Source organism: Solanum verrucosum, unplaced genomic scaffold, assembly GCF_900185275.1.
Source record: "Solanum verrucosum unplaced genomic scaffold, falcon-dt-bn FXZP01000038.1, whole genome shotgun sequence".
NCBI classification, from domain to species: Eukaryota; Viridiplantae; Streptophyta; class Magnoliopsida; order Solanales; family Solanaceae; genus Solanum; species Solanum verrucosum.
This window is the reverse complement of record NW_026020564.1, coordinates 1,248,983-1,270,401: the sequence shown is the minus strand read 5'-3', so window position 1 is coordinate 1,270,401 and position 21,419 is coordinate 1,248,983. Positions and strand designations below refer to the sequence as shown.

The 21,419-nt window shown below is 33.5% G+C and overlaps 2 protein-coding genes across 2 annotated transcripts in view; one reads left to right on the top strand and one right to left on the bottom strand.

Moving 5' to 3' along the window:
- Positions 1–21,419, top strand: part of LOC125810235 (red chlorophyll catabolite reductase, chloroplastic) — a 1,038,333-nt gene that overhangs the window by 774,085 nt on the left and 242,829 nt on the right. The gene's annotated exons all lie outside the window — the stretch shown is intronic.
- The window catches only part of LOC125810249 (methyl jasmonate esterase 1-like), a 364,593-nt gene continuing 360,715 nt past the window's right edge, over positions 17,542–21,419 (bottom strand). Inside the window, exons 2-4 of the mRNA XM_049489757.1 lie at positions 20,259–20,632; positions 19,667–19,798; positions 17,542–17,829 (exon numbers count right to left, since the gene is read on the bottom strand). Coding sequence (XP_049345714.1) covers positions 17,542–17,829; positions 19,667–19,798; positions 20,259–20,627 — 789 coding nt within the window. The 5' untranslated portion in view covers positions 20,628–20,632. The remainder of the gene's footprint in view (positions 17,830–19,666; positions 19,799–20,258; positions 20,633–21,419) is intronic.

The following is a 21,419-nucleotide window of genomic DNA, read 5'->3' as shown; positions in this document are numbered from 1 at the left end:
ATATACTTAGAACCCATTTAGATTTGCTTAAAAAGTACCCCCCTGTTTCAAAAAGAATGATCTACTTTCCTTTTTAGCCAATTTAGAAAAGAATGACCTACTTTCTTTTTTAGTCTGTTTAGAAAAAAATGACCTATTTATTTTTTTGGTAACATTTTAATTTCAGTTTTCAACATGACATGTTTAAGGCCAAAAGATTAAAGAACAATTTTTTACATTTGACATAACTTTAATTTAGGACCACAAGATTCAGAAGTCTTCTTTATTTTCTTAAACTTCGTTCCAAGTCAAACTAGGTCACTCTTTTGAAACGAAGGGAGTAGTTTTTAAGTCAAAATAAAAGTCAAACTTAAATGACTTTTAAGTCAAAAAATAAAAAGTAGAGAGATACTTACTTTTGGTTTTTAACTTATTCTAAGTTATTTTAAACTTATTTTAAGTTATCTTTAACCTTATTAAACACTTCCTAACTTATTTTAAGTTATTTTTATATTTGTCAAGCACTTCCAAAAATTAAAAACTGACTTAAAAATAAATTTGACCCACTTTTGATCCAATCCAAACACCCTCTTAGAAGTTTTTTTGTCTCAAAATTTTGTTACTAAACCATTAATGCCACAAAGGGCAATTTTGAAATATTAGATAAGTTATATCATTAAAATAAGTTTCGTTACAAAAAATTCAAAATAAAGAGAGTGAGTGTAATATTTGAAAACACAAGAAAGTTAGTGTTATTAGGCTAAATCGAAAGAAAAGTCCCTAAAATTATTCTTATTTAAAATACACTTTATTTTACCTTATAGAAATGTCAAGAACGTACGTGTGTATATATGAATTTTTTTTATTATGTATGAGGCACGCTAAGTCATATTTGTATGAGACATTGTTTGATTGACAAATGAACATAAATGGGACCCATTTGCCAAGCTAATGAAGGGACATCTTTGAGTCTTCTTTGTCATTTTCTGTTTTATGCCCTTTGTTCAATATATTGTGTTTTAATTTTTTAAAATATTTTTTCTTCTTTAAGATTATGTTAACTAAATCTTTTAAGAATTTTATTTGCTGATCTAACTGATTAAGCTTTTCTTTTTTTACATACTGAATTTAAATTTAAATTTTATAATCATTATATAAGTTTATAATTTATTATTTTAATATTATTCTTTCTATTATAATAAATTGTTGTTTGAAATTTATTTTTTAGTTTTTAAAATCAAGATATAAGTAGTTTTTTTAATCCTAACAATTAAATTAAAAAAAATTATAAATAAATTTTGTAAAATTGCAAAAATTATTTTAAGGAATAAATTATTAAAATTATTATTTTTATTTATAATTTCTTAAAAAACGTGTAAGAAAAGAAGATAAATAAAATATTTATTAAATTTCACCTAGCTTTTATTTTAAGAATAAAAATATCATATAAATTGACGGAAATAATATGTATTTATGTTGGTGTTTATGGATGTTTTTCATTTTTGAATTTCATGACATTATGTAATTGTTTGTCAAGATCATTGATGTTCTTTTCATTATATTTACTTATTGAAGAGTATTTGGGGATTGAAGTGCTTTTGGATTATGAAATTGTTGAGAGAAAAATAAAAGAACATATTAAGCTTATACCTTCCTTATTTTTCATATTAATAATCTACTTTTTATTTTACAAATTTCTTAAGAAATCATAAATAGAATAATAGTTTTACTAATTTAAACCTTAATATTTTTTGGTAACTTTATAAATTTTATTTATTCTTTCAAAAATAATTAATTGTTATAATAAAATAGAAAAAATGTAATTAATTATATATTTGTAAATTAACAAATAATTTTATATAACTATTTTTAATAATATAAATAATTAATATCTATATGGAAAAACAATATCAAAATGTTAGAAATAGAATGAGTTAGGCAAGACTCATTCTATTTGAGTATGGAAGTATTAAATTTGGAACAATTATTAGAAAAGAATCAAAGGAAAAAAAAGTAAGAAAGAAAAAGAAACGTTAAAAGGAAGAGAAGAAAGAGGAGTTTGGCCATTTTTCTGAAATGGATCCACTTGGCAAAATATAAATGGGCCTCATACAACTTTTGTCTACCACACCATACTTGCTAAACCTAAAATTTACTTAATTTTGAGAAATTGTATAAAATAGCAAACTATTAATTCAAATTAAATGTTATAACCACAGTTTGATTTAATTGTAACCATAACAAACTATTTCCATTCGCCTCTCCCTGAAATTCTCGCTAGCCACTCTCGTTTTCTCGCTGGCAGTCTCTCCCTCGCCTCTCTCACTTTTATACAAACACAAATGTATAAAATGCGTTTATGTTTGTATAAAGCAAGAGAAATTGTATATACAAATACATATGTTTTCATCCTATACACTTATAATTATACAAATACAGATCTTTCCCTGCCCAGTTTTCTTTTGTCTTTCTCTCTTTCTTGCTTTATTCAAACACAAATTATACAATTGATTCTTTTGTATTTGTATACCGAAATATACATATTAATAGCCATAACAAACATAAAGTTTGCTATGGAGTGCAACTATACAAACTATAGGTATAACATACAAATATGATTTTTATGTTTGCTAAATCTAAAATTTACTCATGAGAAATCTGTATAAAATAACAAACTATTAATTCAAATTAAATGCTATAACCACAGTTTGATTTAATTGTAACCCGTAGCAAATTGTTGCCATTCGCCTCTCTCCCTGAAATTCTCACTCACCACTCTCGTTTTCTCGCTGACAGTCTCTCCATCGCCTCTCTCACTTTTATAAAAACACAAATGTTGTCACTCCCTGAGCCTACACCCTAGGCGGGACTGACATTCGAGAACCATTGCTGGCCCCAAGTGAACCCTTGGCCTAACTTTCTTACTCAGCGGAAGACTTAAATAATAAGAAAATAGTCTCAAAGGAGAACTCGTGCAATATCTCAAAGAAATATTAAATAGCCAAAATGGCAACTCAAGTCTTAACGTATACGACTGAAAATGGAAAGACTAAAAAACTATAATTACTCGTTTATGAAGCCTCTAAAAAAAAGAGGGATGTCGGGACAAGACCCCTGATCATCCTAACAACTAAAGTACTAAATCAAATGATAAAAGGGGTCCTCCGGATAGCAAGGAGGCTCACCAACTGGCTCTGAGTGCTCAACTGGATCAGCGAGGCGATGGATGCTGATCCTGATTACCTGTGTCCGCATCATTAAAAGATGCAGGCCAAATGACATCAGTATATTGAATGTACGAGTATGCGAGGGGAAAACTAAACATGACATAAGCTTGAAAGGAATCTGAAAGAACACTTACCGTGGCTTTATTCAACTCATGAATAACTCAACTCAAATGCAGAGTAAAAACAACAATAATAGTGCATTTTATACAAAGCATTTAAAGCAACATGTGACAACTTAAAATATTAAAGAAGTACAATAACAACTCAGTTACATATAAAGTAATATAATACTATGAGAGTTTCTCTAAGGTAACCATCACTATGAGCCTAAGTGATGATACAACGTCTCGCCCACGCTGTCATAACTGTCCTATACCTTGCCGTCATATAAAACACCTCAACTAAGTGGATCTACTAGTCTATGCTAAAAATCACTAAGGAGTCATCTAAAAAGTATGATCCCTTCTACCCATGATGACTACATGATTTATGGAGACTTGAGTTATTATGAACTCGTCTCCATATCGGTGCTCAATACTACTCCTAAAATATACTCAGCTCATATGTTTTAAAAATAAAACTCTTTCTTTGGTTTGAGATAATTACTCAAAACTTAGCTTAAAACTCTCTTGGAAATCGGTGTTTCCTCTCTTGTTTAATTGTGAAAACGTTTAACTCTTGGGAATACTTAGTTCTCGTATAACTTTTGAAGAAATGAACTCATATCTATACTCTTTGCTCAACTCAAAACTCAAGTCTCAAAATAAAGTTAAAACGTTTGTGAAAGACATCTGGAAAACTCTTTGAACTCATCTTAACTTGACTCTTAACTTTCCTTGAATTGAATTATGGATTCAAGGCTCATGATATCATGTTTATGGATGATTTCATGATGTTTAGACGTGCCTTAGAGTGTAGAAATCAACTATAAAACTTAGGTACGTTGCTAAGGAACTAGTACGGAAAAAAGTGGGAAAAGGTGGAAGAATTGGCATCCCCGACGCCCTGAGAGGCACGGGGCGCCAGCCTTGAAATTTCAGAGACTAACTTGGGGTGTTCTGGCTGGCGCGGGTCCCCAGAGGTCAAATTTCAGGATATGTTTTGTGGCGCGCTGAGAGGCGCGGCGTCCCAGCCCTTTCACCAGAAAATCCCAAATTTTCTTCTTCATTTTTCTAAACCCTCTAAATTCAATTGGTTCTTTACCCAAATACTTAGAATCAACTATATCGTCAATATATGTAATATTCTACTCGAAAACACACCACAAATCATGAATCAAACTCAAGAAACTTCAACAACAAGAACCCACTAGATTCCAAACGAATTTCATCAAGAACTCATAATATTTTCTTTCAAAACTACACAACTTTGCTTAATTGAATCATGATTGGCGCATGGGTGAACTAATCTAACGCTATGTGATCTCACATACCTTGTAGGGATCACCCCTTGACGAAATCCACGATCCTAGCTTCGAGAATTTGACAATTCTTGCTTCTTCTCCCCCTTTCTCTCTTCTTTTCTCTTCTCTCAAAACCCTAACCCAACTTTCAAAATCCTAAAGACCAAATTTAGTTTATACCCCTAAGTAACTACCAAAAACAAAATTATTTATTTGGATAAGGGAAAGACCAAACTACCCTTCCAAAATTCGGATTAGACTTTTCTTATCTAAACAACCCAACTTCAAATGACCATATCTCACTCATACGAATTCAGAATCGCGCAAACTCGGCGGCGTTGGAAAGATAACTCCAAGATATTTCCTAAAGTATCTGAAAGCACACCTAAATCATCTTGAGCTAGGATTGACGGTAGTTTGAAGTTGACCAAAAACCCAGACTTAACATAACTTAGCCAGTTTTCCAGATTTTTCCTTCTTTCCAAAAACAACTCTTTCTAATTCTAGCCCTTTCTAGTTCTTTCAAATAGCGATGTGTTACAATATCTCCCTTTTGGGAACATTCGTCCTCTAATGAGATTACTCTTAGTAGGTTAAGGGTGTAACATATACATTCAGCTAAAACACCCAACAAACAACTCTAATACATCAAGTATATAAATTAAAAAGTACTAAGAAGAGAATTATTACCTTGATCTGGAATTTCTCCGGGCTCAAAGAGATGTGGATATCTCTTCTTCATATCCTCCTCAGCTTCCCAAGTAGCTTCTTCAACAAACTGATTCCTCTAAAGGACTTTGACTAATGCTACCTCATTGGTTCTCAACTTGCGAACCTGGCGGTCTAGAATCTGAACATGGATCTCCTCATAAGAAAAGTTATCTTTGATACCAATATCTTTGGTTGGTATGATAAGTGAAGGATCTCCCATGAATTTTTTCAACATGGAAACCTGAAATCTCGGATGCACCACTGCTAACTGTTGGGGTAGCTCTAACTTATAAGCTACATTACTAACCCTTTTGGATATTCTGTAAGCTTCCCCTTCTTACCAAATATCATAACACCCTTCATGGGTGAAACCTTCAAGTATAACCAATCATCTACTTCAAACTCTAACTCCCTTCTCCTAACATCATTGTAGGAATTCTGACAACTCTGCGCTATTTTCAACCTCTCTTGAATGAATTTCACTTTCTCCATAGCTTGATGAACTAAGTATGGTCCTATTAACCCTGCTTCACCAACTTCAAACCATCCAATTAGAGATCTGCACCTTCTCCCATAAAGAGCTTCATAAGGAGCCATTTGGAGGCTAGAGTGGTAACTATTATTGTAAGCAAATTCAATGAGAGGTAGGTGCTCATCCCAATTACCTTTGAAATCAATCACACACGCCCTCAACATATCTTTAAGTTCTTAATGGTGCGCTCTGCTTGACCATTTTTCTGAGGATGTAAAGTAGTACTTAAGTTCACCTTTGAACCCAAGCCTTTAAGAAAAGATTTCAGAACTGTGCAGTAAATTGTGCTCCTCTGTCTGAAATAATCGATACCGGAACTCCATGAAGTCTGACCACCTCTTGAATGTACAACTTAGCATAATCTTCTGCTGAATGGGTAGTCTTTACCGGTAAAAAGTGGGCTAATTTTGTCATTCTATCAACAATCACCCAAATAGAATCATGATGCCCGTGAGACATTGGTAAACCTGTGATGAAATCCATATTGATCATCTCCTACTTCAATTCTGGAAGTTCTATATTCTGAGCCATACCATAGGGCCTTTGGTGCTCTACTTTAACTTGTAGACAATTTGGACACTTAGCAACAAACTCTGCAATGCCCTTTTTCATACTACTTCACCAATAAACTTCTCTCAAATCGCGATACATCTTTGTGGAGCTCGGATGGATAGAATATCTGGAGCTATGAGCTTTCTCCATGATTTTCTATTGGAGTTCATCCACCCTTGGTACACACAACCTTCCTTGATACCTCAGTACGCCATCTCCCCCTTGTTCAAAAGCCAATACTTTTTGCTTATGAACATTTGGCTTAAATTCAAGCAAAATGGGATCTTGGTCTTGCTTCGCTTTTACTTCTGGCACTAATGATGATTTAGCCCCATTCATCACCACTACTTCTTCTTCTATGGAGTCCATTAGTCGAACTCCTAATCGTGCAAGTCTGTACACATCTTTTGCCAGCTCTTTCTTATCTTCCTCAAAATGGGTGGTACTACCCATAGACAATCTACTCAAGGCATCATCAACAACATTAGCCTTGGTGATAAAGAATACTTATGTCATAATCCTTGAGTAACTCTAACAACCTTCGATGTCTCATATTAAGCTCTTTCTGACTAAACACGTATTGAAGACTCTTGTGATCAGTGAATGCATCTACATGAAAACCATACAAATAATAGCACCATATTTTCAAAGCAAATACTACGGTAGCCAACTCTAAGTCGTGGGTTGGGTAGTTCTTCTCGTGAACTTTCAACTGTCTGGAGGCATAAGCTATGACCTTGCCATTCTGTATTAACACACAGCCCAAACCAACTCTAGACGCATCACAATATACGACCAAACCTTGAGTACCTTCTGGTAAGGTCAACATTGGGCAGTAGTTGTTGACACCAAATTTTGTCCCTCTTTTCTTCTAATTTATTTAGTTGAGCTTCTAAATTACTAATAAGTAGAATACTTTATAATTCACTATTATTTTCCATTTATTGCTATTGCAATCGTAATTATCTATATTACTTTAACTTTTTTTTATGATTATCATCTTTTTATTATCATATTCACTATTTTAAAATTATATATTTTATTTTATCAATATTACTTTTATTACTTTAATGTCTTTTTGTTTAAAATAGTACGTTGTTACTTTACTTCAAGTCTCTTACTTTCTAAACTTTTTATGTAATATATGTTACACTAATTATTAAATTAGAAGCTCAAATGATTTAATTTAAAGAAGGAAAAAGGCCATGAAAGCCTATCCATTTTCAACCCATTTACGAGCCCAAAATCAAGCAAAGCCCACTAGAAAATCTGTCCAAAGTAGGCCCAATAAGGCCCAAACCCAAAAGCCCTTCAGATTATTTTTACTTCCAACTTACAAACCCTACTTTGGTGGCAGCTCTAAGCAACAAAGATAACAACGTTCCTCTTTCCTATTTTTAGCGTAAATACATTTTTTTCATAGCCATGGCAGAATTTCTTCACCATTTTTGTGCAAGTTTTCTACATATCACAAGATGTGTATAAGTCCAATAGATAGTAGATACGACTTCAGAAAAAGGCTCACTATTTCGAGCATAAATCTGAAAATATCACGTGAAGGCCATGTCCATCCAAGAACACAACGTTCAAATTTCAAACACATCTTCTTCATTTTGAAATCCCGCCCAAACTCCCAACCTTCATTTCCTATAAATACTTGCCCTTTGGCCATTAACAGGGGAGTTTTTTGGCTGGCAAAATAATTCACAAAAAGACTTGAACACTTGAAAGAACACCACTCTTTTACATTTTAACATCTTCTACTTTATTTCCCATTTTGCTTGATTTTGTTGGAGGAATGAGCGTAGATCCTTGATAAAAAACAACTCAGTTCACTGCCCCAAAACATGTGATTACCATTCTCTTTTGAATTTTATCTATTCGAAGTGACATTCATATTTCGTTGAACTTTCCTTTTAAGCTTGTGTTTAAATGATATGAAATAGTTACTGCTTCTGTATCTCTGTTTGTTTTCTACCATGTTTTGAGTATAAAATTCTTCTTCTTTGTTTAAAGTATTTGTTGGTTGTGCAACATGTATTCATCATAGTTTAGTTATAAGAACTATTGATGGTAGGCTGAAAATTTTGTTTTGAGTTCATATAGAACATTTGTAGTTTGAGTATCATGTATATTGTGTGCCAATAGATCATGTTAGAAAGCATACAATAGTTTCCTGCTCTTAATCATATTTAATTTGCTTTTAACTTGTGTAATCATGTTAGCAACTCAAATTTTGTTCCTCCTTTTTTGTTTACGAGAATGAAATTTTGGATAAATATGTGTTGATTTAGGCTTTCAAATATGTTTATCTTTAGTGCTAACATGATAAAAATAATGATTAAAAGGATACATTAGTTCTCTGCTTCTATTTAGAATTACTCATTGGGTCTGTTTGTAAAACTAACATGAGCTAAATATATTATTGCTATTTTTTTGTTTCAATATGAATTGATACCTGTAAGTTTATTTTTTTTGCTTGACAAATCTTTATCTTTGTCTTTTTTTTTTACAAGAACACCGGAGTCGAAGAGTCTTACTTTAGAACTCGACGTCACCGCCAGACCTTAAATGTGTATCTATATCTTTGTTTGCGCTTCTCACTCTCAAAATACATCCAAACACTTCTCGCTCTCAAAATACATCCAAGTAGAAACAAATGAGGTACTAGGAGAAAGTGGCGGATTTTCCCCTTCTCTATCTTTGCTATTTTGTTTTATGTATCTCTTGTGTGTTTTTATTCTCTCTTAACTGCTGCTTGTTATTTACATTTTTATTACTTTGTTGCGTATGACATTTTGTGTAGTATGCTAGTAGTAACTTATTTTATTGAGTAGATTAGAGTTAAATTTCTTTGACATAAAAGAATAGTAGTAATACTTTTCTTAAAACTTAAAATCTATCTCATTCTTTAATCAGTCCCCTTTTTATGATAAATAAGATCTCTAAAATTAATTGACTTCGTTAGACTCTCTTTTACTACTTCTACTACTTCATTTTTTGATAAAAATTCTTTTACTTACCAACTCAAATGAAGGCATCACTTATTTTCCAACAAACAAGTTTAAATGTTTTAAAAAACTATTTTCCTTTTGCACGTTTTTCAACAAGACAAATTTTCACAAGAAATGACTTTAAAGTTTTCTAACATTTAACATTTTTACATAAATTTGACTTTCTTACACTTAGCCTAATTAATCAATCAAGTTCGGCCGGTTAACCATTTTTAATGGATCTTAAAGGATGTCTCACCCCTTCCCTTTAGGTTAATTGAACACGTATCTAGAATCTTATATTTTGTAGACCTTAAAATGAAGTTTAACTTTAGGCATGACTTTAATCAATTTTAGGTGCCCTAATTCACCCTAAATAATTAAGTGGCGACTTCTTAAGTTAGTTAACTTTAGAAATCTCCAAAATGTTGTATACTATTTTGACCTGGTTATAATAGGGTATAACAGTAGTTAACCTCTTTTTCAATCCCTGAAAGCTTTTCTCACAAGCTTCAGACCATTGAAACTTTACTATTTTCTGAGTCAACTTGGTCAAAGGGGATGAAATAGATGAGAACCCCTGTACGAACCTTCTATAATATCCAACCAACCCCATGGAACTCCTAATATCAGTTGGAGATGTGGGTCTAGGCCAATTCTGCACTAGCTCTATCTTGTGGGTATCAACTCTAATCCCTTCACCGGAAATAATGTGGCCTAAGAATGCCATAGACTCAAGCCAAAACTCACACTTAGAAAACTTGGCATACAACTCTCTATCCTTTAGAGTTTGGAGAACTATTCTGAGATGGCTAACACGATCTTTCTCATTTCTTGAATAGATTAGAAAGTCATCAATGAACACGATGACAAACATATCTAAATAAGGCTTGAATACTCTATTCATAAGGTCCATGAATTATGCAGGTGCATTGGTCAAACCAAAGGACATAACTAGGAACTCATAATGACTATAACGGGTCCTGAATGTTGTCTTTGGAATATTACATTCCTTACCCTCAACTGATGGTAGCCTGATTTGAGGTCTATCTTAGAGAAACAGGTAGCACCCTAAAGCTGATAAAAAAGATCATTAATTCTCGAAAGAGAATACTTATTCTTAATGGTAACCTTGTTCAACTGGTGGTAGTCTATACACATTCTAAGGGAACCATCCTTCTTCCTCACAAACAAAACTGGAGTGCCCCAAGGTGAGACACTTGGTCGAATAAAGACCTTATCAAGGAGATCTTTCAACTGTTCTTTTAGCTTTTTCAACTCTGCTGGAGCCATTCTATATGGCGGAATAGATATAGGACGAGTGTCTGCAAAAAGGTCTATATCGAAGTCCATGTCTCTATCAGGAGGGACTCCGGGTAGATCATCATGAAGGATTTCTGGAAACTCACTCACAACTGAAACTGACTCAATAGGAGATGTCTGAACACTAGAGTCATTAGCTCGGACTAAGTGATAGACACAACCCTTGGAAACTAACTTTCAGGTACGAAATGAAACGACCCTTAGGCACTATTGAATTACTACTCCACTCTATAACTGTCTCATTAGGAAACTTGAACTTGACAACTCGAGTTCTACAATCGATGGAGGCATAACAGACGTGAAGCTAGTCCATACCAAGAATGACATCAAAATTAACCATGTCTAACTCAACTAAATCAGCCACAGTGTTCTTGTGATTGACAGAAATGGTACAATCACGATAGACTCGCTAAGCTAGAATAGACTCCCCAACAGGTGTAGAAATACAAAGGGGCTCACAAAGTTTCTTAGGAAGAAAATCAAATTTCATCGCAACATAAGGAGTCACAAAATATAAACTCACTCCTGGGTCTATCAAAGCATAAACATTAAGAGTAAAGACTTTGATCATACCAGTGACAACATCTGGAGAATTCTCTTTCTCTTGACGACTCGTGATAGAATATAGGCAGTTTTCTCCTCCGCCTGCCCCTGAAGTAGCTCCTCTAGAGGCAGCTCTGTCTGGTGGAGCAACTGATGAAGATTGGGCTTTATTGCCCTGATTCCCATTACCTTGCCGGTTCTTAGGGCACTCTTTCATAAAGTGACCCTCTTGACCACACTTGACACAACCAGTGGAGCCATCATGACACTTACCTGGGTGGTTCCTAGCACACTTAGCACATGCAGGAGCCCAATTACCTCTTTGTGCCACACTACCCTCATACTGCGCTGGTCTAGCTCTGAAGTTCTGTGAATTCTGACCATTATACTCACCTTTGTTTCTGGGTGCAGGTGCACTAACAGATGATGAAGCAGGTCCCTTTTGCTTTTGCTGAAAGGAAGAACGGTTTACATTACTCATTTTCTGCCTGGACTCATTCCCTGTCTTAGCTTTCTTGTTTCTAAGCGTTTCCATATCCTTCATCTTCTCTTCTTCAACCTACTGCACATAGACCATCAACATTGCTATATCTATGTCCCTTATTAGCATATGTGCCTTGCCCTCTTTGCTTGATAGACGGGACAACCCAACAATAAATAGACTCATCCTGCTCCTCATATCTGCAACCATCTCCGGAGCATATCGAGAAAGTTGGGTGAACCTCAAACTATACTCATAAACACTTAGCGAATCCTGCTTAAGGGTGAGAAATTCCCGCACCTTGGCTTCTTTCAGTTCGCGGGGAAAGATACGCCCCAATAATGCACTCTCGAACACAACCCAACTCAAAACCGGTGCATCCTCAGCCCTACTCTTCTTCCACTGGTCAAACCAAGTCCTAGCAACAATCTTCAGTTGATATGTAACTAGTTCCACTCGATCAACATCGGCAACGTGCATAACCTCAAACACCTTCTGCAGTTCCTCAACAAAAATTTTCGGATTCTCAGTAGTGCTTGAACCAGTGAAGTTTGGAGGATTCATCCTCAAGAACTCGTGGATCCTCGAAGTATCAGCCTCTTTCTGTCGAGCCCCTTTTTGTTGCCCAACTTGGTTGGTCACAACTTGACTTAGCATTCGGATTGCTTCCCGAAATTCAACATTGGTAACCTCTCCTTGAGGTTGCACTTCAAGTGCATTTGGTACCCCTTGCTCCTCAATATTTCGCCTAGCAGGACGACCTCGGACAACTCTTCGTGAAGTCATGATCAACTGAAAGACACGCGCAAGCACGGGTTAGAAAGAGACTTTAAAGAGATGAACTCTATCGCACGAAATGAGTATGAAAGAGGTGAAGGAAATTCCTAAATATTGCAGCCTCCTGATTATAGATGTGGCGCGCTTCAAACCGATAACTAGGACTCTGCAGACATGGCTTCATAGACTCCCGAGGACTCTTGAACTCTGGGCTTTGATACCAAGTTTGTCACGCCCCAAGTCTATACCTATGGCGGGACTAGCACTTGAGAACCATTGCTCGCCCCAAGCGAACCATTGGCCTGGCTTAACTTATAGCGGAAGACTTAAATACGAGAAAACAATCTCAAAGGATAACTCATGCAATAACTTAAAGAAATATTAGACTAGGCGAAATGGCAACTCAAGTCTCATAGAAAAACATCTAAAATACAAGACAAGACTAAAGAACTCATAACTAACTATCTATGAAGCCTCTAAATACTAAGAGGGATGTCGGGACAAGACCCCCGATCATCCTAACAACTGAAATACTAGAAAACAATGTAAAATGAGTCCTTCAGAAAGCAAAGAGGCTCACCAACTGACTCTGAGTGCTCAACTGGATCAATGAGGAGCTGGATGCTGATCCTGGTTACTTGTATCTGCATCATTAAAACATGCAGGCCAAAAGGCATCAGTACATTGAATGTACAAGCATGCGAGGGGAAAACTAAACATGACATAAGTCTAAAAGGAATTTGGAAAGAACACTTACTTGACATTACTCAACTCATGAATACTCAACTTAAATGCAAAGTAAAAACAACAATAATGGTACAGTTTATACAAAGCATTTAAAACAATAGATGACAACTCAATGTATTTAAGAAATACAATAACAACTCAGTTTACATATAAAGTAATATAATATTGTGGGTGTTTCTCTAACCGACAACCATCACTATGAGCTAAAGTGATGATACAACATCTCACCCACGCTACCAGAATTATCCTATACATTGCCGTGATATAGAACGCCTCCTCACCTAAGTGGATCCACTAGTCTATGCTAAAAAGCACTAAGGTGTCATCTAAAAAGTATGACCCTTTCTACCTACGATGGCTACATGATTTATGGAGATTTGAGTTATTATGAATCCATCCCCATATCGGTGCTCAATACTACTCCCAAAATATACTCAGCTTATATGTTTTAAAAACAAAACTATTTCTATGATTTGAGGTAATTACTCAAAAACTAGCTTAAAAGCTCTCTTGGAAATCGGTGTTTCCCTTCTTGTTTAAATGTGAAAACGTTTCAACTTTTGGGAATAATTAGTTCCCGTATAATCATTTGAAGAAATGAAATTTACTCTTACTCTTTACTCAACTCAAAACACAAGTCTTAAAACAAAGTTAAAACATTTGTTAAAGACTTTTGGAAGACTATATGAACTTCTTTTGACTTGACTCTTAACTTTCCTTGAATTCAATTATGGATTCAAGGCTCATGATCTCATGTTTATGGATGATTTCATGGTGTTTCGACGTACATTAGAGTGTAGGATTAAACTAGAAAACTTAGGTACGTTGCTAGGGAACTCAAACGAAAAGAAGTGGGGAAAGGTAGAAGGCCTGGCCACCCTGGCACTCTGAGTGGAGCAGGGCGCCAGCCTTGAAACTTCAGAGTCTGGGTTGGGGCGCTTTGGCTGGCGTGGCTCTCCAGAGCCCAAACTTTAGAGTTCCATTTTGGGAGCTCTAAGAGGTGCGGTGTCCCAGCCCCCTCCCCAGAAAATCCTCAAATTTTCTTGCTCGTTTTCAACTCTAAACCCTTCTTTCCCCAAACACTTAGAATCAACTATATCACCAAAATATGTAAGAGTATACTCGAAATCACACCTAATATCATGAATCAAACTCAAGAAACTTCTCAACAACTTCAACAACTAGAACCCACAAGAACTTAGACAAATTTCATCAAGAACTCATAATCTTTTGTTTCAAGAACACAATTACGCTGAATTGAATCATGATTGGCGTGTGGGTGAACTAACCCAATGCTATGTGATCTCACATACCTAGTAGGATTGAAATCTTGGAGAAATCCATGTCAATAATTGCAAGAACTTGATGAAATCTTGAACCTTTCTTCTCCTTTCTCCTTTTTTCTCTTTTCTCCAAGCCCTAGCGTGTTTTGGTAAAGCGTAAACTTATCTAATTCTGATTAGACCTCAATTTAACTTCAAAAAACGAAATTAATTAATTGGGTATGGAAAAGACCAAAATACCCTTCCAAAATCCGGTTTTGAGTTTCCTTATCTAGACATCCCAACTTCAAATGGACATATCTCATTCATATGAACTCGGAATTGAGCAAACCCGGTGGCGTTGGAAAGAAAATTCAAAGATATTTCTTACGGTATCTGGTAGCACACCTAACACATCTTGAGCTAGGAGGTATGGTCGTTTGAAGTTGACCCAAAACTCAAACTTAACATAATTTAACCAATTTTTTCCAGATTTTTCATTCTTTCCAAAAATAACTCTTTCTTATTCTAGCTCTTTTTAATTCTTTCAAATAGCGAGGTGTTACATTACGTATCTTACCAGATTTTGGCATGTCCATATATGTTCAGATACATACATGTATCTCAAGATACATGGGATCAAAGTTAGGTATAATTTATTTTAGATACATTGTATTCAAGTTGGATTCACATGTATTTGTGATACATTAACAAAACTCGCTTGCCTCCCTCGCTTCTCTCCCATCTCGCTCGCCACTCTCTTATGTATGTGGTATCCCAAATCGATGTGAATCACACTAGATATATATATATATATATATATATATATATATATATATATATATATATTATGTATCTAGTATATATCTAGTGTGACATGTATCTGAGATACATAATAAATCTCGCTCACCTCCCTCCCCATCTGTCTCTCTCCCTATTTTAGTGTATCTAGTAGCAAAAATGCATGTATCTAGTATATCTTCTTCAATATATGGTAGGAAGCTCTTAATTAGTGGTTAGATACGTAATATTTTGAAAGTATATGCGATAGCAATATATGTTATAGTGAGTATGTCTAATTATGTAGTTTCTCCTAATTAGTATGTCTAATTATGTAGTTTCTCCTAATTAGTATGTCTAATTATGTAGTTTCTCCTAATTAGAAAATCCAACTTGTGACTTTTGACTTATTTTTATCATTTTAACTTAAAACCAAATGCTCATAAACACTTTTTTTAAAATTTATCCAAACACTTTAAAAGTGCTTAAAATTCTATTTTGGCTTAAAACACTTAAAATAAGTCAATCCCAACAGACTCTAGTCTCCAATTATTCACTATACAAAAGCTAAATTTATATTGAAGAAAAGTGTTCTTCACCTTCAACTAATTCGAAATTGTTTGAGTTTATATATGACTTGAATGAAATGTTATATCCTAGAGAGGACAAGTCAAGAGTTATATTATTGTATATATTAAAATTATACAATAGTGGACTTGAATCTCCCTAAACGATTAAGATATTTGTGGCTCAACATAAATATTTTTTTATTTCATTTGTGTCCATTTTATTTTCCAAATGTAATTATGGTCTATTAACCAACGTACACAAGGTCTGAAATATCTAAATTATCCTTAAAAGCAGCGGGATAATCCAAGAAGAGGTTTGACAATTATCATAAAGATTATACATAAGAGTTATTCTTTTTAATCTTGTTCTTTTCTCTATGAATAGATAGTTTATTTATGTATTTTCATCTCTATGAATAGTTGATTGTGGAGTTTGGGGCCACCACATACAATACAAACAAATGAATGCTCGATAAAAGAAAGGACAATCTCGATATGATTAATGATTCCGTTCTTTTATTAGTAAAATAATAATATCGAAATCAGAAATTTCATTGAGGTGTGTTCAAGAATCAAAATAAACATACGAAAAGTAATTTCTAATCGATATACTTTATATTTTTTTTATACATACAATATAATTTTTTGACGAATGATATTTAACTGATTATATGGCGGCTACGCCACTAATAAACAAGATAGAAAGATCAATGATATTTTTGTGAAATATGTAGTATTTTGAAAGTATAGGTAACAATAGTATATATTGTAGTGAACTATGTCTAATTATATAGTTTCTCCTAATTAAAAATTCCCACTTATGACTTTTGACTTATTTTTTTTTATCATTTTAACTTAAAATCAAATGCTTATAAACACTTTTTAAATTTACCCAAACACTTCAAAAGTGCTTCAAATTCTATTTTGGCTTAAAATAAGCCAATCCAAACAAACTCTAGTCTCCTACTTATTCACTATACAAAAGAGAAATTTATATTGAAGAAAAGTGTTGTTTTGGTGAAGTTTTGGATGCTTCAACTGAGTTGAAATTGTTTGAGTCATACGACGTGGATGAAATGTTATATCCTGAAAGGACAAGTCAAGAATTATATTATTGGATCTATTAAAATTATACAACAATTGACTTGAATCTCCCTAAAGAAAAAGATATTGGTGGCTCAACATAAATATTTTTTTTATTTAATTTGTGTCCATTTTATTTTTCAGATGTAATTATGGTATATTCATAACGTAGACAAGTTCGGAAATATCTAAACGGGATAATCCAAAGGAGAGGTTTGACAATTATCTTAAAGATTATATATAAGAGTTATTTGTTTTAATCTTGTTCTTTTCTCTATGAGTGTTAGTTTATTTACGTATTTTCGATCAAGAGTTGGCCACCACATACGATACAAACAAATACATGCTCAATAAAAGAAAGGACAATCTCGATATGATTCCCTTCTTTTATTAGTAAACAATAGTATCGAAATCAGAAATTTCACTAAAGATGTGTTCAAGAATCTATATAAACATATATGAAAAGTAATTTGTAATCGATATACTTTATATTATTTTTTATACATATAATATAATTTTTCGACGAATGATATTTAACTGACTATATGACAGCTACGCCACTGATAAACAAGATGAACGATCAATGATATTTTTGTGAAATCCTAACAAGACAAGAAGAAAACTCCCTAGGTTTAGAGAACATGACCATGTGGTCTGCATCGTGAATCATATGGACCTCATCTGGTGGATTATTGTTAATCAACCACCTTTGAAATTGTTCTTCCTTGAGCACATTGTCCTTGTCACATACAACATAAACACGACGAACACAACCGTATTTCTCTTTTGAAAGAGTAGTGTTTGTCAATAGGATTGACTCATCGAATAATGGTACGGGTCTCACCAAATATGTTGCAAGAGTTAAGTCCTATAGTCCCAAAGACAACACTTATTGAGTTCTATCATAATTTATCAAAAAGTAGTTGAATCATTTGTCATATTAGATTAATTGAATATATCATAATAATGCAAATTAAAGTTATTCAACATAGAATACGCGAATTATTGGGGTATGATAAAGGACATATATAAATTATTATTATCCTTTTGATTGCTTTCAAACTATTATTACTAAAAAATATATAGTAGTTAGGAACTCATTAAATGAAGAGTAAATATGAAAAAAAATTCCAACAGTTCTCTTAAACTTTGAATAATTTACTTATTTTGAACTATGAAAAAAACTCGACAGTTCAGTTAATATGAACTAGAGGAAGTATAGTTGATGATTAGGAAGTAGAATTGTAATACCCTAGTACAATAGATATATTGATATTGAGCTATATAAGAACTATCTATGTGTGTGAATTGTTAGCCTCATAGAATCGGATAATTTCAATAATGAAACACTTGATCGACTTGTGACTTGTTGCAGGCAAAGAAGGAAAAAGATGAGTCAAGCATATAACACCTAAAGAAGGAGAAAATATGTTCATCAATCAAGGGATGCAAAATATATTCAAGATAGCCAAAATCATCAATCAAGGCAAAGAAATCAAAAAGGAAAGAAGTCAAAACACACTACATCAAGAGGGAAAGCCATGTGTTGTACGATACACAAAAGGAAAATAAATAAATCAAGATTCCAGCATTCAAGGAACATATCAATCAAGAAATATCCAAGACTAAGCATTAATTCTAGCATCTGCCTAGGATGAAGCAAATCAACAGAAGATACGAAACTCCATCAGTCAAGGGATACATTCAAGATAGCAAAGATCAGCCAACATCCAAAACTACAAAGGAAGAAATCGAAATCAAGGGATGCATTCAAGATAACAAGATCAACCAAGACTCAAGTCCACAAGAAGATCATCATACGAAGGAATAAATCGATTTGCTTATGCACATATCTGATATGGACATGACTCAGCAAATCAATCGGAATAAAATCAAGGACTCAATCAAAGATCCTTGATTCAAACTCCCTTGGGTTTCCATAAAAGAGCAAAGTCCTCCAAAGCTATATAAACCTCTCTTAGCCATAGTTGTGAAGTACGCACTTCACTTGAACTTATATTGTAATCTTCTTTTATCTTTCATAAAATTTTGTACACACTCGAGTGAACAATAGAAAAGAAAAGAGAAAGAAAGATCTGAGTGTAGGTTATACAAGTAGAGGTTGTGTCAAAGAAGAAGATTTGATTTGCATATCAGACATGGCTCTCAACTGTAACATTCTGTAAAACCCAAGTTCTCATCAAGATCTTAAGGAAACCCTTGTAACCCAAGGGGACGGGACGTAGGCACCACATCGGTGTTCCGAACAAGTATAAAAACTCTCTGTGTTATTTACTTATTGCATTTGCTATTTCTATATATTTGTTTTACTAACGTGCAGGCGAGTCGACTGACCATTACAGAAAGTCGACTGAAGGAAATTTTAATTCAACCCACCCACCCCCCCTCGTCTTGACTTTCATGAATAAATTGAGAAAAAAAAACATAAAGTATTGTATTTTTACACTAAGTATTGTTCTATAATTCTTTTCAAAGGTCTATGTATATTTTATTTTCTTCAGATTTCACTTGTAAAATTTCATTGAATAGATTATTGTTATTGTACAGTGGGTAAGATATTCAACAACTATAGGTAAAATTAACACACAAAAAGATGTAAAGTTTTGAAGTGAGGGAAAATAAGTGTATAGTAGTTTTTTATCTTTGGTTGAAAGAAAAAGAGATTATAGTTTATACATAGTCACCTCAGGAGGGGATAGTTGATAAAAGTTGGTTGCTAAGACTTTAGGGCCAAACACGAGAGAGGTTGGGCCTTTCTCCAGTCCGCTGTTGTACACAAATTCAGTATCCATATGTGATTCCACTTGTTGATTGTACTGTCAATTTGCAAAAATAAAAATAAAAATAATGATTACTAATATTTTGTATATTAGACATATAATAGTAGTAATACATGAACACATAGAAAGAGTTAAAATTGTCTCTGAACTATGAGAAATATATCACATATATCCTCCGTTATTTGAATAAAATATGTCCCCATCTTTATCCCAAGAGACCACAAATATCCTTAAGAGTAACAATTCAAATATTTAGTGATGTGATAAGTCACGTGGACTAATCCCTTCACCTAGATATTGTCAATTAGGATTCCCACTAAATGATGAGTCATTAATTCTGACTCAATTTATAACCCACCCAAATCCATTCTTGCTAACTATTGCTATTGCGTAGCTTAATGAGATTAGCATGGAATTTTAGTTGTTTAACTACGAAATTTTGTTCCTTATTTTTGAGTAGTGTTGGCATATAGAAATTAAATTCATTTGAGCAAACCTGTTGGCTAAGGGCTACAAAATTGAGGTCAGGACCAGGCATGAATGCTGTCACAAACGCTGCCACAACAATCTTGTGAGGGAACTTTTCCATGGCAAGAGATATATTGATGCCACCCATACTATGTCCCACTAAAACAACTCTTTCTTGTTGTGGCAAAGAATTCATAAATTCCATCAATGGTTCATTGTAATCAGCCATTGAATTGAGATCTTCAACATGTTTTGGATGAATTCCAGAGGCAGCCATGTCAAGAACACTAACTTTGTGTCCTTCACTTCTTAGAATTGTCACAACTTTGTACCAACACCATGCACCATGACAAGCTCCATGAACTAGCACAAAGTGATATTTATTACCCTTTTCCATTCTTTCTTTTTTATTGAATAATTGTTTAGATGACACTTTTCTAATTAATAATGAGAGGAATTTATAGTGAAAGAAAATGATTTTACTTAGCTATAAATTATTTAGAAGGAATAGTTGCTCTTTTAGTCCCTTGATTCTTTATGAATTTTGACTTTGGTCCTTTGTGATACTCCAATATATATTCGGATTTAACCTTAAATCTACATAGGAATTATGTTACCTTTTCATTATTTCTAGAACAATTTTACACTCAAATATAGAGTGACTATACAAGTTTAATACGACTTCAATTTTAATTTTTTAAAATTTAATATGGAGTTTAAAAGAGGTGTGTGTGTGTATATATATATATATATATATATAATGTTAAACTAAAGATATGTGGAATGAATCAAAGGTTCTTTAATGTAAACATCTTAAATATGTCATGTGGAAAGTTGAATTAAAGAATAGTCAAAAAAGAAAAAAAAAATATTCTTTTTGAAATTGAATAAAAAGACAAATAAGATAAACAAATTAAACTAAAGGAAGTAAAACAGATGAATAATTAAATATAATTAATACCCACTTTCTTTCTATTTATGTGACAACATTACGACTTCAACCAAGTGTTCTTTAAATATTTTGAATTACAATTAATTGTTATATATATGCCTTAAAATATTTATTATGTAACTTTTAAATATGTAAATTTTTATTTTTCAAAAGATATCCATGTGCAAATTTATATCGAAATTGAAATATGTTGGCCCTTCTACTCCAAATCTTGCCACGAATAAAATGTGAAACGGA